We start from the raw sequence: 26319 nt of genomic DNA, 5'->3' as shown, positions 1-26319 counted from the left end.
GTTGGAAGGACCTGTAAAGCTCATTTAGTCCAGCCCCACTGCCGTGAGCCCCATCTTCAACTAGATCTGGTTGCTCAGGGCCCCAGCCAGTCTGGCCTTTAATATTTCTAGGGATGGGACATCAGCCACCTCTGGGCAACCTGTTCCAGTGTGTCACCAATCTCATTGTTAAAAACTTGTTCCTTATAAGTAGACTGAGTCTACCCTCTTTCAGCCTAAAACCATCACCCCTTGTCCTGTCTCTAAAGGCCCCGCTAGAAATTCTGTCCCCATCTTGCTTATATGCCCCCAGTTTGTCCTACAATGACACAATAAGGTTTCCCCAGAGCCTTCTCTTCAGCCTGAATGCTCTTGGTTCTTTTTCCATGGCTGCAGCAGAGACTCTTGAACTGTCCCTCTACTAGTCTGCGAAATGACAGTCAGTTAAGGAATCTTCACTGTCTAGGAAGAGTGGGAGCAAGAAGTGCTTGTGTTGAGAATCCCTGCACCTCCTATGGTGCGGTGATACTAATGGACTTGTGTCAGGAGAAGGGAATGAGATTAGTGACTTTTCAGGGGGTGAAATATTGTGGATTCTTTCCTTCCTTTGTGGGAGGAATAGTAACTAAAAAATGTCATCTGGGCTGCAGATCAGGTTAGAAAGAATGAGAAGTGATTGTAAAATATTGGTGGTGTAGCAACCCTGCTAAAGATGCTGGCAACTGATATTAGTAATCCAAGGGTGTGCTAACAGAGTGGAGGAGTTAAGAGCCATGACCAAACAGCCTGTGGAGAAGCTGTGGTCTGTTACTGTGATTCAAGAAAGCCTGAGAAAAGCACCAGACTTGAGCTTAGATCAGTGGAGAGACTCATGTAGTACAAACCAGGGTCTTACCTGAAGGTTCTCATAAAATAAAAAGTGTTGAAGTCCTGAAAAGAATGAGGAAATTGAAGTAAAGACAAAACATGTGAGTTCTGGGTACAGACTAAGAAAGAAAGAAAGCAATTGAAAGTGAAAGAGGAAGACCTCTTGGAAGTATTCACTGGGGAGGGCTGGCCAGTGCAGCTGTTAAGAAGGAATTGTTTGCTGTGGGTGGTGAGGCACTGGAAGGAGTTCCCCAGAGGAGCTGTGAATGCCATATGCCTGGGAGTGAGCAGGGCCAGGCTGGATGGAACTTTGAGCAACCTCTCTAGTGGACTGTGTCCCTGTCCATGGCAGGGGGGTTGGGAACTAGATGATCTTTAAGGTTCTTGCCAACCCAAGCCATTCTGTGATTCTAAGATTCTGTAATTATATTCACCTATTTATCTGGTCAGGAACTCATTAAGCAGTGGCATAAAGATTCTTCCAGTTGAGTTCATCAGGAAAATAAACTGCAGAAGGGACTAAGATAATATAGCTATGGGTGCAGTGAATTGAAATAATTCATCTGTGCCATTTTCATGTATTTTTTAATATATAGCAAAAATTGAAATGTGTTCATTGGTAATTTATCCAGCAGGAAAAGAAAATTGCTATCTTTATACTCTTAGTTATTTGCAAAAAAATTTCCACTGCTGCAGGTTTGGCACTGCAGTTAGAGATATTAAGAAGGCTGAGATGATAATCCAGAGGGCTCTAGCAGCGCCAGAGAGTTTTATTAGTTTGTGTGCAATGTTAGTAAGATTATTGGTGTTCTTTATCTGTGTTTTTTCTGTAAGTAGTCTAATGGAGTTTTTACAGGCATTAATGAATAAGGATGAGATCAAGCAAGGCACACTTTACCCTTGTGAGCAGTCCCTTTGACTAGAGTGGGAATAGCATCATTTTTGTAAACAATGTTGCAAAAGCAGAATTATTCCCTAATCGAGGTTATATCTGTTAAATATTTCATCATCTCCATATATGCTGATTTATTCTAGGAAAAATAATTAAATTCATTTAATCATTCTGCTGTCTATAAAATACAAGAAGGAATTTTGCACTAAAGCACATTTTAATCTATAAAATGATGGTAGTACTTAAGACACAACCCAGCAATTGCTCCTACAATATTTGGTAAGACTTAAACATGCAATAAATTTTTTTTTAATGACCTGAAGAATAGAAGGAATATATGCTGGAATATATTTTTTAACTTGTTCCTTGCTGATAACCAAGTAAGGAGAGAGAAAGCTTCAAGGGCAATGCGGCAATGCAGTCCAGCTGAGGAGAGCTCCAGATGTTTTTGTAAGTTTATTGGAGTTTACAAGAAAAGCAAAGTTCATCTATCACAGAATCCCGGAATAAGCTGATTTGGAACGGATCCACAAGGATTATTGGTCCAGCTCTTAGCTCCACGCAGGACAGCCCCAAGAATCACACCATGTGCCTGAGAGCCTGGTTGAAATGGACCCTGCCAGCCTTGGTGCTTGACCACTTCCCTGGGGAGCTGTTCCAGTGCCCAGCCATCCTCTGGGTGAAGAACCTTTTTCTAATATCCAGCCTAAACCTCCCCTGACAACAGCTTCAGGCCATTCCCTTGGGTCCTGCCACTGGTCACCACAGTAAAATCTGGGGAGTCCTTTAATTGCTAAAACTACAATTTCCTCATTAGGAAACAAAAGTACAGTTTGTTTCTAAACTCTGGGTCCAACACCAAGAATGCTTGCAGGCAGAGCCTTTGCACCTACACACAAGTTAAAAAGTACATCTAGGTTTTGACTTAATATTTTCACTGTTTTTAAAGTAATTAAAAGTATCTTTTTGGGACCCTCCTATAAACACACTGTCTAACATCAGAGTGTGGGAAATACTTTAAAGCAAACATGCTGAGAATCTCATTTCAGAAATTCAAATATATCTCCTTTGAGACATGTAAATTTAATTGCAGTGGGTAAATTTTATAAATCTATCTCAAGATTTCTAATTAGATAGTTCATTGATCCACAGGCATTGAAGGCTGACCAAACAGCCATCTGCAATTACAATTGTGTTAATCATGTCAGCTCCCAATGAAAAGGCTCCGTAGCTGCTGCCTGGAGATTTGGCGTTGGTGAGGAACACCAAGGGCTCAGCTTGGCTGCTAAAAAACCATAGCTTGGCTGCTATGTTTGGAGCTTGGGGCAACTGCTGTGTGAGGGCTGCCCTCCTGATAAACACATGGAAGGCAGGGTATGCTAGTTCCCTCTCTAAAGGGGTAGTATATTTTTGACAGCATGGTTGAGGTTGATCTTGGCAAATTTGTCTCATGACAAAAGCAGAAGTAGCTTGTCTTCTTTATATTTCCTGCTTCAGGACAGCTGTTTTGTTTCAGCTGATCTGGGATAAAAACAAACAAAAATAAATCACATTATTTTAAGCAATGAAGAAAACACCTTCTGATTCAAGAAGGCCCTTGGCGACCCTCGACACTGGAGGAGGTATAAAATCAGCTTATCAGACTTTTGACCAGAGGCCAAACTTGACAGTCCTCTCCAAAGCATTCTGTCACAGTCCTACAGTGAGTCAGCCTCCAGAGTATATGCATGTGTATCATGGTTCTGGGCATGCATGAGACCTAGGGGAGGGAGAGTGTTCACACAGAAATGGTAAACAGCTTGTGATGCTTCTTGGTTTCATCCTTTCTACCTCTTAAAATATCAGCAATACTGTGTTTTAGCAGCTGCTTTAGATAAGATCTCACTAATTCCTCTGAATTACTCAGGGAAAGAAAACATAAAACCAATGATATTTTATGGAGTTTGGGTTCAAGTTTGGACTCAACCTTTTGATAGCTGTTACACTGCCACCATTCCATGTACTTGTCTCAGGCTGTGATAGGAATACTGATATTTACAGGATTACTGCAGTCTGCTCCTATAGTTCTCACACAACAGCTTAAACTTCTGAGGTAGCAGGCTGCTGCTCCTTTCTATGTTCCAGTCCATGTAGGGAAGGATTACAAACCAAACAGGAGAACATAAACATGAAAATGATTCTTTTGAGATGAGTGGATCCAGCAGCATCTATGTAGTTATCTAAGTGTGTAAATATTGCAGTCCTAGTCCCCAGAGCCTGGGGGTAGCTGTTCAGTAGGTGTTTTTCAGTGTGGGGTTTTTTTCAGTTGATTATTTTCCAACATTTTTCATGATGAAAGCATAAATAATAATAATACTCCATTTATCATTTGTGGTTTGGTTGCTTTATTTTAATTTGTTTCTTCATAATGGAGGAGACTTTAATTAAATGCATTGAGGATAGATGTTTATCCTGTGCTCTAAGATCAAATGTGTCCATCAGAAGAGCTTCTGCATCTCTCACTGTGTATAGTTCACCAACCAAACCCATTAACCATTTGTCTCATCAGAATGTTCCTTAGGAACACCTTGCATGCAAAAATAAACATTGGAGAAATCCTGTTTTCTTTCGTGACGAGTCTTTCTGTTCTTTTCCATATCCATCACTATATTCTTTACAGTTTTCTTGTGCCACCTTTAGGCCCAGTCACTCTCTTGGCATTCAGAATGCCAGGTTTGAGTCCATATGACCAGATCTGGCTCATGCAAAACAGAAATGTCACTTACAAGTGGCATAGGATGCCCTTCAGATCCAAACTGCACAGCTGAAGTGCCAGCCTGGAGCAAGCAGGGATAGAGGAGTCATTCCATGATTTCATGTTTCTGTTTTTCTCCAGGTTGCTGATACTAAACTAAATTAAAATCTGGAGGTAAAATCCTCTGGTTTGTGTTCGGGGATCAGACTGGATGACCTTGCAGGGATCACAGAATGACTAGAATCCTCTTGTCTTACAGTCTTGGAGCTGGATCCGCACATTCTAAAAGATCATTTTTCTTACCTTTGACACAAAAAATGGAATCTGCAGTTAAGCCTTTTCAAAAAGAGAACAAATCTCAGCATATTGATATCAAGGGATAATGAGTAACCTCCTAACAGCCCAGCACTTGCATTTTCCCTACTGTAGTAATGAGATGCGTAAGCATTCTAAACTCAGCTTAAATGAAAAACAACTCTCTAGGGGCTGCTGGTTAGGTTTTGCTTTTATTTCATTGGAAAACTGATTTTTTACATTTTCTCCCTTCCACAGTTTTGAAGAAACGGATTAGAATCTCAGTGGAAATGAGTTTGTGACGAGGGCCATCACTGGGTCTCTCAGCACTGGTCTCTCTTATGGAGATCTGTAATGTTGTACAAAATGAGCAAACCCTGTGGCTGTTCCTGTGTTACTGCCATCTGGTATGTTCATCACATTGTAAAACAGTTTAGCAGGATTCTTTACAGACACCAAAGTAAAATGTCTTTCCCTGCTTTCCAAAACAAAGCCTGCATTTCCTCTTCTGTGGGCTTTTTTTAAGATTTCATGGAATTATACTATGGTGTAGGTGAGATAGGAGGAAAGGAAGGGTTTGGCTTTTTCCTCCTTATTATTCTTGCTGCTTGGTTTTGTTATAGCTGAACAGTATCTAAGATTCAATGCCAGTCATTTTTCATCAGGATCATTACAGTATATTCCTAAGCTCTGTTAGCTCCCTCCTGAGATACACTATCAAAATACACATATTTTTATTCTCTGTGCCAAGCAAAAGATTTGTATTTTTAAATTCATGAGTATTCTTTACTGATAAATTCTTAGAGAGAATTTCCTCAATCTAGGATGGCTAATCTTCTGTGACGGAGCAGCAATTCCTAGAGAAATCTGGAAATGGCACTTTATGCCAGACTATCATGTGCTTACTCTGCTGGGTCTAAAGCTTTCCTGCTGTTCCTACTCTGAGAGGTTTGCTCACAATGGTCGTGGGTGACCATACTGAAATCTGAAATATTACTCCACCCAGGGAATAATCCTTCTATATTGGTTGCTCGTAAGCACAAATCTTAAGCTAGATACCTTATACTTTATTAACATTGTTGCATGTCAAGCAATCAAAAAGCTCTCCTGTCCTATGATCAGCACTGTTCTTACATTTTCTCAGGTATCTTTGGCATCTGCCTCAGAGCATTTAGTACTGTGTAATATATTTGAGAATATTTCTAATGTGCCACCTCATGGATAGGTGATTAGAAACCTGCTGCTCCTCACCCCAGAGCCAAGACACCCAAGAAGCAGCTGCAGACTCAATAGTATTTAAGATGATCTAAAAAAAAAAGTACTACTTCTGTCTGATTCTGTACGTGGGAGCTTCCGTGCCTCTGTGCCCTCATTTTACACTTTGGAACCCTGAATGGTGGTTCTGACCCAAAGCACCATTGGATTCTCTTGGGCCAGGAGGCTGGGCTGGGTGCACCACTGACCTTCTGTAAAACTAGGGAACAGCCTGACTGTTCACTCACTGGTGAAAAGGGGCAGTAAGAACTGCACAGGAGGCAAGATGCAGGCCAATGACACTGCTGTGACATAAAGCTGGGCTCTGGGGCAGGCATTCTGCCCAAGGACAAGGGCCAGGAACTAGAGCTAAGCCCTGCAGCTGAATGACCACGAGGCAGTAGTGTGTTTCACTCCTCATCTGACAGAACAAGGACAAGCCACCAGTTGGGCTTACAAACCAGATGACAGACCACCCATCCCAACAAGAGGCTGGTTGCAGCCAAAGGCATGGCTTGATGGTGGCATTACCTTAGAAAGCGAATTGTCAACCCTGCCTAGGCTCAAGGCTTGGTCTGTAAATGTGCAATGGTTGATCTGTCCATTCAGTCACCTAAACCTGAGACGTCTTAACCAGTGACTAAAATGACCAGGACCTTCAGCATGCCATTCTCTCTCCAGAGAAATATACTTCATTTTTTCCATCCATCTCTTGTTAGAGGACTGTAATGGCTGTTGGGATCTTACATCCTTCTATTCTTGTGTTTTCAAAGTCCAGGGAAAAAAATTTATGTTCTCTCTGGAGCTTGCTTTTATTGCCTTTGTGTTTTCTGAATGTATTTGTGTATAAATTTGTTGAGTTGGTATTTTCATATGCATTTTTTTATTTTTACTTGAAGAGTGGACTTTTCAATGCCAGGCAGAGGGAGCATATTCTTATTTTCCATCAGACTTCCCACACTACTTTTATTAGAAAGCTGTGTGCACACATGCATTCTTCTTGTTAATGTCTCTTTTCCCAGAAAGGAACTTAGAAACCTCTGTGTCTTCAAAGCCACAGGGTCTGTGCTATGTGGTCTTCTGTCTGGCACGAAGATGTCAGACCTTACCAGCTGTAGTTACTGGGCATCACAAATAGAATTTTCAGCAGAAACCAGAATTTTTATTCATGGTGATTGTAATAAGCTAAAACAACCATACTGGTTGGTTGTGGGTTTTTCCATCATGGTGCTGAATTTACACTAATTACATTATTCTGAACTGACTTTTGAAACTTAATGAATTTGATCCGTGAGAAAAAGTCTCCATAGTAACTATGATTACTTTTCTTGCAGTGCATTTTGAGATTACTCTGCAGCAGCACAGAGTGCTGCTGCATATGGACCACTAATCAAATTGCCTGATTAGGTGAAATTCTAGACTTTCAGCAAAGTTTCCTCATGCCAATTGCAGCAATAATTATTACATCATTTCTGCTCAAGGGAAATATTCAAATGCTTCAGATATAATTTCATTTCTAAACTGACTGTATAATTAAATAATACAGTATAGCCAGTAGTAATCTTTCTCTGTATTTAAATGCAAATTTTACCAGTTACCGGCAGGAGCCATAGCATCCCTAATTGGTTGCAGCTAATAATATATTATGACTAAAAGATGTTAACATTAAGGCTATGAAGTCAAGCACTTAGAAGTTAGGCAGTGTCAGCGTTAGTATTGCCCAGACAACTTCCATTACCCTTCCATTTGTTTAAATGCAAGTTACAGTGTTTATGTACACAATCATTGTTCTTCTTTTCCTCTTAAGTCCACTGCCTCATTTAGTAAACTGGTAGTAATTGCAGATTTCTTTTTATCTTCCTCATAAACAGCATGGCTCCAGATCTTGTTTAACTCAAATTATCCAAGCATTGCACAGAACATTTTAATTCCTTTCATCCGCTGTGTTTCTATGGTGCTTTTGCCACACCTGAACACTATATCTGATAGGGATATAGTGAGTGTCAGGTTGTCTAACTCCTGTTTTTAGGGAGTCATGGAGTTTTAGGAACCCAGGCTCTTTTCACAGGAATGTAGGATTGCTGAAGTGATTACTAAGATGTGGGGAAGGTAAAACACATCTGAATGGATTGTGCAAGCACAAGATGCTGAACAGAGAGATCCAGATTGCACTGGCAGGAATCCAGTGCAATTGCAACAGCAGGAATGCATCTTCTGCAGGGCCACAAGAAAATAATTAATTTTTAACCACTTTTGTACAGTCAGATCTTAATCCCATTCTGTGATATAGTTTATAAACTCCCTGCTTTTCTTAAAAAGTTGTCTAAAAAATGCTCACCAATGACAAAATCTTTGGGACACATTTTTCAGAAACAAGAGCATTTTCCAATTTTGCTATTATAAATACCATACCACGCTTCATCATAGAACCATCATAGAACAGTTTGGGTTAGAAGGAACCTTACAGGACATCTTATTCCAACCCCTCTGCCATGGGCAGGGATATCTTCCACTGGACCAGGTCGCTCAGAGCTCCATCCATCTTGGTCTCAGACACAACCAGGGATGGGACATCCGCTGGTTGTGTGGAACCTATTCCAGTGCCTCACCACCTTCACAGCAGAGGATTTTTTCTAGAATACAATCTAAGCATACTCTCTTTCAGTTGGAAGACATTCGCCCTTGTCACTACATGCTGTTGTAAATGGTCTTTCTCAGTGAGAAGCACCCAGCTGTGCTGTAGAAGTGCTGAGCTCCCTGGCAGTAGCACCCTGGGCAGTTGGCTGGAAAACTCTGCTGAGAAAAGCTGGGCCAAACCTTGTTTGAGCAGCTTGCTCAGCACCACGTGTATCACATCCTGAAGCGGGCACGCAGGCCCCTTCTCTGAGGCTGTATGCAAATTCTTTGACAAAGAGGAAATCTTTCTTCTTTCAATCTTCCAACAGCCCTATATACTATCTATCTTTTACAAAAGTTACTCGAAGTTGTAGACAGACAAGTTTTACTTAGCCAAACCTGGAGTCATCATCATTGCAGCCCCATCTTGTATATAAAAGAAGGTAGGGTCCTGAAGAAAAAGGTTTGGGATTTATACTGAAAAATTATTTCCTTTGCCTTAAAATCTGCTTACATCTCCTGGGCTAGATCAAGTGGTAGTACACTGTACCTTTTACCTTTTTTGTAGTCACAAAAAATTCTGAAACAGATAAACCAGGATCCAGTCCTTTCCTTTGTGTCTTTAGAATGAGGATCTGCAATGACAAAGTGTCTTGAACCAGAACTATTTCAGTGTTCGTGAGTTTGAGTTTGGAGTCTTATTGCTTGACACATCTCTATAATTTTCTTTTTCAGAAGAACCCTGAAAGCCAGTTTCTCCCATTAGAGCCATATTAACCAAAGAGGAATGATTGCAGTTACTGATTTAATTCATGGGTTGTAATATGGGGCAACCTGAATTTTTATTTTAAAGGCTCTCTTAGAAAAAGAAGTTTTTCTTGTTTATTGGTAAAGTAGCTAAGGCAGTAAACCCCTTGTGTTCTACCATGTAATGACATTTCTGAGGGCACCACAGGGGCTGTACCCAGTCTGGGTATTGCAATTTCCTGGCACCCCCCAGGGAACTACCCACAGTGCCTGACAGTAAGGCAGGATATTCCTGTTAGCCAGTAGTTGCAAAATCATTATTTCAGTTTGCATATCTGGAATTGAATGTTTTGTTTATTCCCAAGTCCTGCTTTAGGGGCCTACGTCTCTTCTTTAATTCCATAGACACACATTAATTTCAGCAAGTATATAGCTCAATGCACACTTTCTTTGATTTTCCATTTGTTGTTGAATAATTTCTTTCTAATCTACTAGATAATTCCTATTTACTCTAAACTTGTATATAGATGCATCTTGTTGGTAAGTAGAGTTAATATACCATAGAGAAAAACATGTTTATTAGTTGACTTAAAGATGCTGTATACTTTTTTAAAAGCTCATTTATGAAACATTTTGCATTTAAAATAATTTATTAAGCAAGAGAAACATTAGTCATTTCATTTCGTTATAGTAATGAAATTGATGTATCAATTAATGAAATTAATTGATTCATTCTGGTCACTAAGGGCCATATGCTATGGTTGATACAATTTGGCTTAAAAACTCTCAGTCTGCTTGGGCATTTTAGAATACATCAGCAAGAATTTATCTGTAACTTTAAATGCCTACTGTGTTCTGCAAGTCTGTCCTAATGCCCTTTGAGTTCTTAAAATTTGTCTATCTCACCCTTTGCAACCTGGATTTTATTTACTGCAACAGGAAGAAAAATGCAGCCAGTTCTTCTTGATCCTTTTTTCAGGCTAAAACAGATTATTCCAAGTAAAGATATTTTTCTCTCAGAACTTTCTAACAGAGCTAAAAGTCAAAGTTGTCTGTAGGCTGGTGCTGAATTCAGTAACCCAGCTGATCCCTTATGCCTTATGTTCTTAATGTGACTGAGGTCATTCTTTTCCTCAGCTCTAGCAACTAAGAACTTAAATTTTTGACAGTAGGAATTATAATGTTTTCATCATTGTTAAAAATGAAAGAAATGAAATACATTTGCATGTAAGTATGCCTCAGTTTGTAGGAGCATGACAGAATCAATCATGAAACAGGCTCATTTGGCATCAACATTACAGTAGTTTTCTATCTGAGTCCATATATAATTAAACCAAAGCAGCCCTTAACTGAAAAATTTAAGAAGGCTTGTTTGTTGCATCATATTAATATACTTAAGTTACTTACTCAGTTATAAAGAGGTATATGTGGAGAAGAGAAAATTATTCAAGCCCATAGTCCAACTTGAGATTAATGCCTGAAAAGTCTATCAATCTGATGCCTACTGACTTAATCACTGTATTCCATTACTTTATACTTTGACAAAGCAAGCCATGTGTTTGCCATGCATGCATACAAACAGTTTACAACTGAAAAGCATATCAAATATTGTTTAAAATTATAGCAGGTAGACGTGCTAATACATTCTAAAACCAAAGGCTGTTTATCTTTAAATTGCCTATTGACAGATGAGAGCCAAAATAATTCTTTTTGACAGCCATTTCAACTGAACGTGGGTAAACTGTTTAGCTTGAGAAAAACCATGTGGAACATTGTAATTAGCAGCTGAATTTCTGCAGTGATTTACAGTCAGCTGGAGTTGGACGTGGGTACTGGATGAAGCCAGGTTGGTTCTGGCGTGCCCTGCAGCAGTGAGAAACAGGAGCCAACATTGGCTTTTCAGCAGATTACTCTGAAATCACAGAATTGTAACTAAAACATCATTAGCCCAGTGTTTTGTTTCTGAAACTGAGGTTGGGGCTAGTCCAGGTCTCACTGAAATGTTTTAGGATTTTTGCCACAGGTTTTGGGCAATTGGCCCTCTTTGAGTTCTGAACACATAAGAACTGTTTTACAATTACTGAGCCCCCTAAGCATTTCAATTCAGTGCCTCTTAAATATTTAGGCACAGCTATAGGCAGAATCATTTCCACAAAGTGAAATTTCTTGGTTTTATAACTGCCTGCTATTTACTTTATTATTTTTGGTGAGCTACAGCAACTCAGGCTTGCAATGCCCTCTATTACACAGGCAACTGAATGTTTTCCTGTTTAGGGTTAGCCATGAAAGAGCGTTTATTTTTTAAAGTCATTCCACATGTTCCCATCCTTTGTTTGCACAGCTGTGAAAGAAAACTTAATGGAAAGAATAGTCTTTCAAACAAGAAAGAATCATCTTCCAAGAGAGCCATTTCACTTCCTTTGTGCTCCAGCAGCATCTATAGCTTCATTATTAGGTTTCCTCAGGCTTCTGAAATCAATGTTTTCCTTATTATGTGGCATAGATTAGGTTTTTGGGTTGATGATACCTGCAGATCTGCTCTATATGAGTGCACAAAGTATGTAATTTATTGACAGCTGGAAAGTCATTTTGGCATTACTACATTTTAACATTACTAATTGTCACCATGTTTCTCATGTGCTGAAAGGCTGCAGGTGACCCTAAGTGAACAAGACTTTCACATGGAAGGCAGCTGTGTAGATCTCTTATTAACTCTAAATGATAAGTTATAAAGCATAGTTTGATATAAAAATAATTCAATTTCTCTTCAAATACATGATTTTTCTGAAAGTGAAGAATGTGGGGTTTAGTAGCATGATTGTCAATTTGTTGTTGAATAATTTCTTTCTAAGAAATTATCAAATCATTCTTCAACTATCTTCATTTCAGCTATGAAATGAAACTAATTTAAACATATTCTAATCACAGAACTTAGCAGAATGAATGCTACTAAATGCAAGCCAATAGTATTTTGTGGGATGGGGGGAAACCATTGATACTTTTATAATGTCTGCTCTCATATGTGCATGGAGGAAATATCATAGCTCAGAGAACCACTAGTCAGGAAAAATCAGCATCTGGGCAGAGACCACGGTCTTTGGATCTGCTTGTTTATCCCAGCAGATGGGAGCAATCTGACTCCATCCAGTTATTTGAGCCTCACTGTGGCAAACATATGATCTTTTCATTTGATTTTCATTAGAACACATAGACTTCACTAATCACCTTTTTTTCCCTTTTCTAATGTAGTGACAGTGCTGTCAAATGTATCAGGAAATGTGTCAATTCAGATAAAAATTGCATGTAAATATTTCCTGATATTTTCCAGTCAGTGATGTATTTTGTTATTATACTGATTTTCTTTGCAATCTATTTGAGGCCTGAGCGTGTCTAATTGTGTACATAATGTTCACAGTGAATGTTGTTGCCTCAGGCATGGCTGTGTGAGGACAGGGCTGTGAGGAAGCTTGAATGAGGGTTTGAAATATCATCTACTCAGTTCTCCTTCAGCAAACACCTGCTGCCCATTCCTACCCTGCTGCATTCCCACCTGCTGCTCTGTGCGTGCAGCCAGGTACTGCAGACCAGTTGCTGTGCCCCAGCACTGTGGTCTGGCTTTGCAAGATCTCATTTTCTACAACCACACTGTAAACTTCTCACTCTGGGGAGCAGGAACTCCATGCTGCAGACAAGTCCCACTGAGGGGCTGAGAAGATGTTCTTGAGCACATCGGGTTTGTACTTAGGAGAGCACAGTATTCTCTTAACTTATTTTTCTCCCTGTAAGAAGAGGATTTGGGACTTTGTTTAAAAATTCTGTGAGAGACTGTCAGCAGTCTCGCAAAACTCTGTGGGAAGTGAGAGGTGATGTGATCTCCAAAGCAAAGCAGCAAAGCCTGGGGAATTCCAGGTGTCACTTCCTGGCTTTGCATGCTTGGTTGCTCATGAGGTACCATGTTCAGTGCCAGGGCTGAGGTCTTGTCCTTTACAATGTCTCACAGGCTTGTTAGACACCAGGTACTATGAGTTTAGTGTTGTAAAATCTTCTTGACTTCTCAGAATAATTTGGTGCCTACTAATTTGGGTTAAGGCAGGTTATTTACAAGCCAAAAGCGTGCTGCAGCTCTTTTTCACCTCTGACTGTTTTCATTTGAGAGGAAATCAGTGATAACAAATACACAGAATTTCTTTGTCACAAAAAGATTGGCATCTTCAGGCATGTTTGACAATGCCCTTGTTACAAAGCCAAGCCCAGTGGTCTTTTCAAACATCAGCTTATCCAACATTTTTGTGGTTTTCTTGTCATTAATTTTTTTTGGACAGCATCTTTTTTCAATTCTGGATATTGCTTTTTTTTCGTTCTCAATCCTCTTAAATTTACAGATGCAAAAAATCCTTTCATCCCTATTGCATGTGCTTTGGACAGCTTCTATTATTTTGCTATTCAGACCCCAAGGAAAGGTTTGTTTCTTTATATTTAATTCTTCTTTATAGTTCTTACAAAGGAAGATCAGCTTCCATGATTATCAGTAGGCCATAGCGTCTCACCTATAGCAATAGGTAGAGATTGCTAGTAGAAATGTTCATTAAAACCTTTAAATTTGAATTATGCAATGAGAAATCACTGATCTTACAAGACCATCCACTGTCAATAACAATTAACTAATGAAAGAACTGGAAATTTTGTGTTGGCTATCAAGGAATTTTTTGTGTCTTTATTCAATCCAGTCAGAAATTCTGGCTCACCTGTGAAAAAGCAAAGCTGTAGAGAAAATTAATTTAAAAAATCACTGGTAGAATAAACAGCAGGATTCATCTCCCATGGCCTGGCCAAAAGAATGGGATACACATAGGTTATAAAAAAGTAGTGTGGGATTAACGTGGACTACTTAGTACTGCTGCACAGGCATATTTGAGGGAAGGTGTGAGGTGTTGACAGCTCACTTCAGTGTCCTGCACTGAAGAACAATCTCCAGGCAGCTGGAAATACCACTGACATATTGGCAGCTCAAATACCACCAAGATGTTCTTGTAAAGTAGTTTGCGCATTTTCAGTACTTAGAATTTTTACAACAACATCTTTTGAGAGGACTAGATCAAAGACCAACTGGTATCATTGAGCAGACACTCAGAACTGTGACTACAATAGAAAGAAATAAGGTTAAGTGTTCTGACAAAAGCATATGTTGTTGGATTGCTTGGAGACAGAATTTGATGTGTCTGTCAATTAAAATCAGAGTATGCTGGCACAAAGCCAGTAGATTTCCTTGTTCCCTTGAACCTCCTTTGCTTTAATTGGCTGGGTGATAGAACACAAACATCTAGCCTTGATGTACTGTAACTCAAATATTAACAGGAGTGATAACATTTCTGAAGAAGAAATGACTAAGAAGAACTATTATTTTAACATAAAATCTCGGCACAGCGGCCCTTAGACATAACTACGAAAACACTAGGACCAGACTTAGAGGAAGCTGGATTTGGGGAAGGACCTCGAAAGCTCCTCTAGGACAACCTTGTAAAGGTGATGCCAGATTCAACATGGCCAAAATAGTTCCAGCATATTTAATTCATCTGTACTAAATAATCTCTGGTGTTAAAGACCTCACATGACCTCACCTGCCTTCCCAGGCACTCTCTTCTACTGTTCTTGCTGTTAGGAAGTTTTTCTTAGTGTCTAGCACCAAACTTTTATGCTGTAGGGTTTTTTTCCTTCCATACTTAAAATTGACTTTACTGTAATGCTGGAGGGGAGGTAGGAGAAATAAATTAAGTGATTTTGGGAGTATAAAAAGCACTTTGAGTGGGTGCACCTTTTTCTGGCAAAGCTGAGTTTTGCAGTATTGTTTTTGTATTTCTGAGAGGCTAGAATGGTCTCTTCCAGATAAAAACTGCACAAATTGGCACAGCTGCCCTTGCAAACCACTGTCAAAACAAATCTTATCTAAGTACCCATTCAAGTAGTGTCAAGGCTTTGTAATTTTGGATTCACATGAACGTTAAGCTGTAATTAACTTGAGAGAAGTTCTTGGCTATTGTCTCATGAGAGGTGAGAGTGGCAGGCCCCTTTTACTTAAGTTCTTCCTTAGGGACAATGACCCAGGGACTCTCTTGAGCATTATTTCAAGTACAAATGTGTTAAGATGTTAAATATAGACCCAATTCTAAAGTTTCCATGACATTCAGCATAGCAGGAGGAAGGTATTCTGGACAGAGACCCTGATGCAGAGGCAAACTGTACTCACAAATTTCACAAGGATATTTCTGACCAGCCCCAGATCCATCAGGATTTGGGAGAATTGGAATTCTTCCTGTGAATGCCATGTTTCCAGCTTCAGTTCTGTCTGAAGGGTTTTCTAGACAGGACCAGTGATGGGGGTGTGGTTACTTAGCAAAAAGGCAACTTTAACTCCAGATTCTGCAGTTCAGTGGCTGGGATTCTTCATGTCTGTGTCCACACCTGCATGTTTTGTGTAATGGCACACACAGTTTCAGAGCAACTGTTTATATTTCAAAACAATATGCTTATATTTCTACTTCCCTCCATTACATGTGGGCAGAAGCATTCCTTCTTCTGTGGGTTTTCAGAAATACTTTGTCTGGATATCTTTGTGTCCACACAGAGAATAAAGAATGAAGGAAATGTTGGGAGATGTCCATTACACTGACATTGAGAATATATATTTCCCTTCTCACCCCAGTCTAAGCTGAATCCATTGAACCCTAATGATGCACATGTTCAGCAATTTTTCAGTAGCTGCTGAGAGGTGCTTGTGTTTTCTGAGTCTGAATGTTACTGTCTCACCATGTGATGTTTGAATGCTGCACTAGTCCACATTTTCCATCTTTTTTTTTAAATTCAGGGAATGTTTCTGAACATTTTAATGTTGTTGAGAGCTCACAGACCTTGGTTATTCAACTGGGCAGACCTTTGAGTTATGTCTCTAATATTTCAGAAAAGATTCATTGACTTGCTTTTGTCTTCTCCCTGGAGCATTTACTGTCACCAGAGCAGAGATCTGGAAACTGACAACACCACCTGGAACTAAGTCCCTACCAAACTCCATGAAAGGGTATTTAAAAAAGAATTTTTTGCTTGGAGGCCATGAGAGAGTTCTGTTGATTTGTAATCTTGTTGTGCTATTTTTCTAAGTTTTGACATATCTTCAGCTGGTATAAATGAGCATCATCAGTGAAAAAGAAAAGCCTCTTAAAATGTCTTGAAAATGTAGCCATTTAGCAATGAAGGTTTTAAGCCAAAAAAAACCAAAATCAAACAAAAAAAAGCTAAGCTAAACCAAAACATAACCAGGCATATCAGTTGTGTTTTTCCTGGCTTTGTATCTATGAGTGCTGAGCTATTCTAAAAGTACTAGAGGCTAATTATTTTAGAGTTTGGAGATCTTCTTTTAGTATTATAGTATTTTTTTGTAGGTTGAGGCTGTCCTTTCCAGACAACACTGGCATTTAAGTACCTGTATTATCCATGGCCCTTCCTCAGTGCAGGACAGACTTAACTAAGATATGTCTCAGATTTAAGGATCTAAAAATAACAGATGGGATCCATCTGCCTGCCACGCATAGGCAGGAAGCAGCCTACTCCCTTCAGCTACTTGATGTTATCTTCAGCCTCAGGATGTTATCTGACTTCTCCTTAAGAAACAAAAATAGTTGGGAAGAAACAAAACCTTGCAAATACCTTGCAGCAATTGTAGAGCTTCTGTACCTTATTTCCAGTAGCTTTATTAGGATGAATTTTTGTGTTATCCGGGGCTTGATTTGGTAGCCAGTATTCCCAGTGTGCTTGATAAAGGCTTCATGCAGTAGCATATTTGACAAAGCCATTTTTAGTTCGTGTTGTATTTTCAGGAAACCAATTCAGTTTCCAGGTTGTTCGTTTTTAACAGGTATTGATGGAACAGGTGAGGAGCAGCTGAGGTATCAATACCCACTGAAGTTGTAGGTGTGTTTTTAGGTTGCGTGTCACTGAGTTACAGTGTGTTACAGAATGTTACAGCATCACACCTGTATAGCACCCATTCCAAGCCTTGTGAAGAATTCTTTGCTACTGTTATTTGTTCTTGCCTGACAGGTACAGCCAGCATGAGCTAGGGTTATTGGCACAGCTGGAGCCACTGCTGGTGCCTTTATTCATTTAAAAGTAAACTTCTGCTACAATGTCCCTGGAGTTTCTGAAACACTAAATAACTAGTAAAATGCTAGCAAAGGGATGCTGTTTGCATCACTGTAGGGATGCATCACTGCCAAAATGTTCTCCTAGCATTGCCTAGTCATCCTGGTGTTTCACTTCCTTGTCACCTGCTGATTGTAACTGAAGTGTGACACACAATTGTTCCATTTCTGAAACACTAAATAAGTGCAGTAGACTGGCTTCTCTACAAAGCATTAATAAAAAAAAAAATTAAAACTATAAACCCATAAAAAACCATACCACAAAAAAATGCTAACATATTTTCATTTTTTATGTTTAATTTTAGTCTTGGAACTGAACCAGGTGATTATGCCCACTTATGGAACTGTGCCGGACCAGCAAAATCTTCATACACCTGAATGGGTGGGTACCTGTTTACTTTAACTGTGAATACCTGTGAAATTCTCTCTTGTAGGTATCCAGTAGTCCAGTAGCTGTTCCAGAAAACTAGCATTCCTTTGCACTTGCATCACAGGCAGTTGATCTTTGTGATTAAATCTGAGGTGCTGTAATCCCCATTTCCCTAAAGGTACCTGAAATAATTTGCTCAGATCTGAAAGCACAGGTTGTCACAGGCACTGGACTCAGTTATTAGTGACCCATATAAATTCACTATAAACTGATATATACACATACACCTCCTCTCTCTATGTAATTTTGTTCACAAATGCATAGGATTTCTGTGTATGTATACAAGAATAAGTAGTTCTGAACACACCCTACATATAAGCACACATACCCAAGAAAGCTCTAAGAAAGCTTGGAGACACCAAGAAATTCCTTACTCCAGAGACTGAACTGACAAGAAAAAGAAAGACCTAGAGGTGTCCTTTCCCTTTGTCCAAAGTTCCAGGTTCCCAGCTCACCTAAGATTTTCTGCAGCTAACAGGCTGCTGGCTCTAGCTCAAGAACCCCTGCCTCAGATCTCTTAGGAAACCAATATCCAACCACTGGAAATGAGTTTCCTTCTGGGAGGTGGACATCCTCACCTCCCCTGACCTGATGTTTTGCAGCAAGGTGTTCATTTGAAGCTGTTTAAGCATTTTTGAAGCATGAGGTGCAATCAAGAGCTTCCATTTCTCAATTGAGTGCCTAAACTTTGATGTTATAAAAATCCTTCTTAGAGTCTCCTTGTGGTTCATTGATTTTTTAATGCATTTTTATGAAGTGAAATAGCATCAAAACAGCTGGAATGTCATATACCTTGTGGTTAGAACAGTCTCCTCTGAACAGTCTTGGTAGAATTTATTTTTATTTCTACTGAAAATTGATGGTCAAAATTGATTTTTATTTTTGGTTACTCATGTTTACCAGCAATTGTAGTTTCTTCTCAGTTTTAGCAGCATTTCTGCACTGCTCCTTCTGTCCCAAGTCCTCATTGTTGATCTAGATAGTTTAAGTATGTTGGAGGAGACAGAAAGATAAAATAGACAGCTGCTGAACCTCTGCTAAATGCATTATTGCATATTGTTTCTAGCTAATTGTAGCTAGAAACAGAGATTGAAGAGGAAGCCTGATCTGAAACAGTTGAATAGAAGGAAAGTACTGTGCCTTTTGTCTAAACTTAGATCATGCCAGAAGTATTCTGGAAATTTGATTTGATTCTGCAAGTTCTTCTGAGGAGCCAAAACTAAGTAAACTATTGGCTAATAGAAACAGTCCTGTTCTTCTTATGGTGCTTTCTCTAATTACAGTTTCATAAGCTGAGTTTGCCACGGGACCCCTGCCTCATTTGGCACATGAATAGGACAATTATCTCCAAAAAGCCAAAAATCTGTGAGGATATTGTTCGTGGTACTTCATGAAGCTTTAAATGTGGCAGGAAATTGCAGTGAAGGAATGAAATGCTCTTACCACTAGAAAAACTGAGTTTAGTCCTGGATAATTGGACAACCTCTGCTAAAGGATTTCTGTCCAAGACTTGTGGAGTTGCAGCCAGATTTTTTTTTGCTGAGTGCCAAAGGAGAATATCCATGGTCCTGTTTGCATTTGCAAGAGAGTGACATGTGGACCTGGAATTGAGTGTATTGCTCTTTGAAGAGAGAGAATTGCTGAGCTCACTGGAAAAATGTCACTGTCCTGCTGTATAAAGCTGTAACTCCAAATTTAGGAGACAGTGAACAGGTTTTGGCATAGATGTTTAGATGCCTCATGACCATTAAAATGAGAGATATACTGTTGCTTTCTGTCCTGGAGGATCTTTTAAAATTAAATTTCACAACATTTGCAAAACACTGAGATTCTATGAGGAGAATACCCAAAGCATAGTCAGAAGGAAGTCCCTATTTTAAGCATTTGAGCTATTTAAATGAGGTGTAACCAAAAAAACAAAACAAAAAAAAAAAAACCCAATAAAACAAAACCAACCAACCAACCAACCAAACAAACAAACAAACAAACAAAAAAAAAACCACCAAAAAAACCCACCAGACATTAAATGAAGATGGTAATAAAGAGTATTCCATAGCTACTACAAGGAGCATAGAAATATAGCGTGTCATGCTACAGTTTAATAATGTATCATAAACAACATGTACAAGGAAGACAAAACTGCACAGAAAACATTAATTCAAGCCTTTTCCTTGAAGTGTTTCGTTTTGCAGCTTATCTGGTTTGTAGGTAGATAATTTGAATTAGCACATAACAATAATTTGAGAGTGAATATCTGCAGGGAGAAGGTTAACTTCTTCAAATTTTCTATTACTGCTGCCCCTCACATACAATTTCTTTTGCAAGAAGGCTTCTGGGAAGTTCAAAAGAGTGAATTTTCCAGCTCTTGCATCCCATGAAAGATGGGAGTTGCTGAAAAGCAGGTTCTCAGTGAGTACTTTCTTCATTTTCTTTAAAAGCAAGGCCATTTGGTCTCTCTCTAATCAGGAGTGACTGGAATTCCTCCTGCAGCCAGCAGCAACCTGACGCTCAGACAGGAAGTCAAGTGGGTGTCTGGTCCAAACTTAGCTCAGGGGACAAGGCATCCCAATGCCTGGCCAGTTACCAGCTGCTTTCTGCTGACAGAAACGCATGACTGTACTGACACCCCATATTTTTTCTACTTTTCTTTAGTTTCAGTTTATTTCAATTTGTTACATAGCTGAAATTCCTTTGCGTGTGAAAGAAATGAAAAAAAAACCTTCTTCTGATGAAGTGCTTGCTAATATTCACATTATTGCTAAAAAGAGAATGAAAACAGTCCTCTGTTGTTTATTAAAAAATATGAATAATAAAGGAAAGTGTTAAAGGCACAGCAGTTTTATGGTCCTCCAGAGACAGACCAACATTATTATGCAATATGCAAATAAACTTACATCTTCCAATACTATCTTATATATTATATATATCAATGTAATCCAGAAAAAAATGCTTGTGTTGGTCTTAATGGAGAAAGCTGTCTCTATAGGTTGCTCAGAACCTGAAGCAATAAAAATCTTTTTATATGGCTGTGATAGTAAGAACTTTGTATTTCTGTAACATTTTCTTCAGATGATCTCAAAGTCATTTACAAATAATTATGTTTCCTGATACCCCGGTAATATAGTTTGTTTTCTTTTTATTTACTTGTTTTCAAGTTTCCTGCAGCAGACAGAGAGAAATAACTGTGCTCCTAATTAGTCAGTCTGAAATTTTCCCCTTCATAAAGCCCTCAACTGAAGTGTAACCTGCAGATCCCCCATGTGCCTGTCTCTGTGCCCGTGGGAGGGTTTTTTGCAGGTGCCTATCAGCAGAGGCAATGTTACACAGGCTCTGCTCTGCTCTCCTCTTTCCCAGTACTGATTTATTCACTGGCATGCTGCAGGATGCTATTTTGAAGCATATCTGAATATTATGTGAGGTTGCAGACAAGTAGTTTATCCCTGCAGTAATGATTACATTTGGCGCTATTGACAGTCACACCAAAGGCTCTTGCAGGCAAAATAAAGCACTTCTATCATCTTTCCAGTTAGAGAAATCATTCCTGCAGAATCTCTTGTTATTTAAAAAATCCAGCTCACAATACTGTGCTTGTTCAGGGTATTAGTAAACAATAAATAGCTGCAATTCCTGTGCACATATTTTTCTTCATGCTTGTCTCTGTGCTGCCCATCCCACCATTATCCTCACTGAATATTTAACTATATCTTGTCTAGAGAAGCCTGGAAAAGTGAGGCAGGTTTCTTGGAAGTGCAACCATTTTTCCTCCCTGCAACACAGCTGCTGCTGAAAGGAGCTTTCCGCCTGCACGTCCTCCTTTAAAGTACTGCAGGCATCGTGTGTAGCCATGGCTACAGGAGCAGCTCTGAGTGACACACGGCAGCTCCCTTAGACGCCAGCCAGCCTGGTTACACCTGAGGAGGGCATGCAGAAATCTCCCTCCTGGTGAACTCTGAGTCAAGGGGCTGAGGAGACCTTCCATGGTGTGGGCTTTTGTAGCCAAAATCGCTCCTTCAGCCTTCTGTGCTGGGCCAAACTTGTCTTCCTGTCCCACTTGCCCTTTTCCAAGTGCTACTGTGTCCCAGGGTCTGGGAGAGCCAGGCCTGTTGGCTGGTGATGGCTTGTGCTGGATTACCAGAGGGCATGAAGTTCCTTATTCCTCTGCCGAGGTGGCCACAGGGAGACATACTCAGGGAGCAGGAAGATCAGGTGTGTAAGGGAAGGGGAGAGCATGGCAGAGCACTCTTGGCACTGATGGCATGGCACTGCTTATGACCACTCCTTCAATGTGGCCGCAGCAGTGCAGCACCTCCCAGCTGCAGCAGGATCCCACACCCAGCACCTGGTGTGCATTGCTGGCAGTGAGGGCCCGGCAGTGGGGCTGTGGAGAAGGCTTTGGTGCTGAGGAGGTGATGTCTGCCTTACACACATTTCTGGGCTTTTGGTTGCCACAGGCTCCTCAGACCTTGTTCCCTGGAGTGAAGAGCCTGTGATGCTCACCTGATCTGACCTGCTCCAAACTGAAGCACAGAGGTACAGCCACATGGACGTGGCCATGTTGCCTCTAGGCTAACCCACAGAAGTGTAACCTCAGTATTGCAAAAAACTGTATTCGTGGCCAGGTCCTTCTCTCCTTCAGAGTCCTTCTGTTCAAAAAGCAGCTGCTAGTTCCCTGGTAGCAGCAGTTGGTTGTGCAGCATTTGGACAGTTATTAAAGGCTGCAGATTGTGCGCTAAGTATAATTAGTATTTCACAGCTATATAGATATATATTTTTTTTATTGGTGGTGTTAATCAGCATTAACCTGCTGTCCATTAGAGTATTATTAAAACATTAGAGTGCACATCTGATTGCCTCCACTGGTACTTAAAAATGAGTTTATGCCAAGGCTAAAAAATTAAATAGCGCAGTAAATAGTCCTGTGTTTTGGAAGAGGTGCCAATGGGCCTGTTGGTTATTTGGGGCTGTAATTTGCTACTGATACTTTAAAAAACTATGTATTGAAATTTCAGCCCCATTAATTTGTCTATGTATGCAAGCTTGTGTGCATTGGTAGGATAGTAACATTTGTAAAACTGTCAAATAATATTACATATTAAAAAAAACCCAAAACAAACATTGTCTCAAAGGAAATGCTAACTTCAAAGTACACTACATCTTTTTGGTTTCCAGTCCTGTTTTTCCCTGGGTAATGTTGAATAATATATGATTTTTCATTACCAGCTATCAGTAAGGATTACAAAATACCCCACACATGTAAGTTAATGTGGCTGTTGGAAACTTGGCTATTACCTTCTCTTTCACATTTTACTTCTTAATTTTAATTCAGCAATATTTAATTTATTGTGAGCTACATAATCTATTTGTATAGGTCTAAATCTTGATCTCTTTGATGTTCAGGCCTCATGAGTCAATTCTTTATTATTTTATTGATATATAATGTGTCTGTGGAAAGGCCAACTGAACAATGTCCTTGTGATTAAAAGCAATGGAGATTACATATAAGAAGTTAGCTCCATAAGTATAAACTTCTGTGTATCTGGATTCATGCGGTCTGATATTTATTAATCTTTCAGCTATATTCAATTTATATGTGCATAGTGTGTGAATGAGAGATAAAGGTGTATACATACAATAATAGTTATACACACATGTGAATGACAACACTTATGTAAGTGAATTTATCGGTCAGAATGCTGGTTAACAGGCAGATTTTATTTTATAAACTGTTTTTTATAACTATTGTACATATCATTTTTAATATGATAAATTATTATTGATAATCCAGTTATCACTGCTTTTTTGAGCTTAAAAAAGACTACATTTAAAGGAAAACTACTCAGTGAAATTATGCAAACACAAATTACCATCAAATCCTCTTCTATCAAAACTTGATTTGATGTTTGCTCTTTTCCATGTCTTTCTTTATCCTGAGGACAGGTCTTATCAGAAAATGTGCTAAAAGCTGCAGTGAAAAAAAAAGTTATAGCTTTTACTACTTTTATGTTTTTGAGTGCTTGACTTTCACAACTAAACTGTGTGTCTTTAAACATAGCTTATTATAATGATGTTTCTAAGATTCCAAAGAGAAAAAAGCCCAGTTAAAAGACCTCGTGCTTTATGCAGTGGCAACCCTTCCCCCTGTTATTCATTTTCACAGGATCTGGGCCCTGTGTTTCCACATTGCAACACGGAGCCATCATAGCCCATGGTGTGCCACAGCCCACTGGGGTCCCAGGGGAGAGCAGCAGCTCCCAGGCTGGGCTCTGTGCCTGCTGCTCAGGCACCTCCCAGGCTGTGTCCCAGCAGGGGCTGTTGGCTGTTGTTGGTGCTTTCCTCCCAATAGCAAATCTTGTCAACATGAAATCATTGTGGCTATATTTTAACTGAGATTGGAAATTATAGCGGCAAGGCTGTGTTTTACACCTGTAACTAGTCCTCAGCAGGAGGAGAGCTTGTCGCCACCAATTCTGATTTCTTGATAGGACTATGCCAGCTTCATCTCTCAAGAATTTAGAAATTCACACCCGTAACTTGCTTTGGCTGATAGAGATACTCGGTGTCATTGTGTTCTGGTGATGTCATCTGGAAATTGATTGCCTTTTTTTCCCTGAAACTTTTTTCACAGTATGCATTTGTATGTTGATTTGGTGACTGCCTAGGTTGTCTCTAAATCCTATCCCAGGCTGTGAAACTAACATGCAGAATGTGTGTATACTGGCCATATGTGTATGTGTGTCAGCAGCTGCTTGCTGTCAGGTTTGTCACAAATCCCAGCACACAGGTGGCATTCAAAGAAAACTGTTCTATTCAAGAATCTGCTCAGACTTTTGAAGCAACTAAGTCAACAGGACTTGTTTGCAGCAGGTCCTAGCCTTTGTACATGCAACAGAAAAAAATTGTGAGTTTAAACTCCCCCGAGTTTATTTAAAATATGGAAATTTTGTCATAATTACAGGGGGACACATCTCAGTCACCTGTTTTGGTTCAGCCAATAAACAGGTACAAAATAATCTACAGGGAGAGGTTTTGCAAAAAAAAACCATGAGAAAATTTGTTTTGGAAAAACTGACACGTGGTTCCTAAAACACTATATGCTCCCTGGAACTTGGGTGTTCCTGACTGAAGACTGACATTCTTCTTGGTTCTTCATAGTTGAAGAACAGCCATTTCAGACTGCACTGCTGTGGTTTCTGACACCATAACCACGTTTCTGTGGTCTTTCTGTGGACCAGACATCCTAGACCTCCAAAACCTGACCTGGCATGTCTCACGAAATTTGGTCTGAACTGACAGAGGAATTCCAGCGATGGGACATCTGGGAATCGTTGCTACATCCACAGCAAATGCAAGAGATTATTCTGTGTCATTTTTCCTGATCTGATCCTGTCTTGCCCAACCCTCCATGCCCAGTGAGCTGGAGGCCAAGGCTCCTCTGCAGTTCTGAGTGGGAGCCTTGCCAGCTTTGGAGATGTTCCTGTCTCTGATGCCGTGCTGAGTCCCACTACAGGCTTTCAGGATCAACTTCAGCGGCACCACCTCCGTTAACAGCATGGACGGATTTGGCCAAGAACCTGAGTGGCTGGTGCACATTACACAGCATGACTTGGATAACATTACAGCTGTATATTACCTGAAAAGAGGGGAGTGGTAGTGTGTGATATTGCCCCCAGGGAACTCCAAGAAACTACAGAATCATTATCCAAGCGTTCAGGTTTCCCTGTCACCAAAGTATCTGTATCGTTTCACACATGAAATAACACATTAAGATGTTATTAGTGGATATGACAATCTATCCTACTTTCCTCCAGGGACTAGATAATGGCTTATGGATATATTAAAACTTTTGATTTTGGCATCTGTTATAACATGATGGATGTGTGGCACACAACAATGTGTTTTTGCTTGCTGAGTTGTTGCAGATAAAATGAGAAATAAATCCACATAATATGTGTCTGTTTGGAGATCTCATCTCTGCTCTGACCATGTTCTTTATTCTCTTGGCAGTGGTGGGTTTAAGTACAAGCATGCATGAAACTACTTCTTTTTTTTTTTTTTTTTTAGTAATTGCAGAGATGCTTACATTTGTTCAGGTAAGGGAACAGATGGGAATGCACTAATTCTGAGACTCCCATCAGGCAACAACAATTTTGTAGACAAACTATCTAATGATATGTCCATGATGGTGTACAAATTACTAGACAGATGCATTATTTGGTACTGGTGCTGCATCCCAGTGCTTCTGTCATTATGGAAATGTAGTGTACCATTTTTAAAGAAGAAAGGTCAAGGTTCTGTTGATTTGATGTCATGCAGA

At 39.7% G+C, this 26319-nt stretch overlaps 1 protein-coding gene across 1 annotated transcript in view; it reads left to right on the top strand.

The window, feature by feature from the left end:
- ANO6 (anoctamin 6) overlaps window positions 1–26319 on the top strand; it is a 70596-nt gene that overhangs the window by 8453 nt on the left and 35824 nt on the right. The window contains exon 2 of the mRNA XM_030959840.1: window positions 17881–17957. Within this exon, the coding sequence (XP_030815700.1) occupies window positions 17881–17957 (77 nt within the window). The remainder of the gene's footprint in view (window positions 1–17880; window positions 17958–26319) is intronic.

This window comes from Camarhynchus parvulus, chromosome 1A, assembly GCF_901933205.1.
Source record: "Camarhynchus parvulus chromosome 1A, STF_HiC, whole genome shotgun sequence".
Lineage (NCBI taxonomy): Eukaryota > Metazoa > Chordata > Aves > Passeriformes > Thraupidae > Camarhynchus > Camarhynchus parvulus.
The sequence above is the reverse complement of the archived record's forward strand: the minus strand, read 5'-3'. Positions and strand labels throughout refer to the sequence as shown.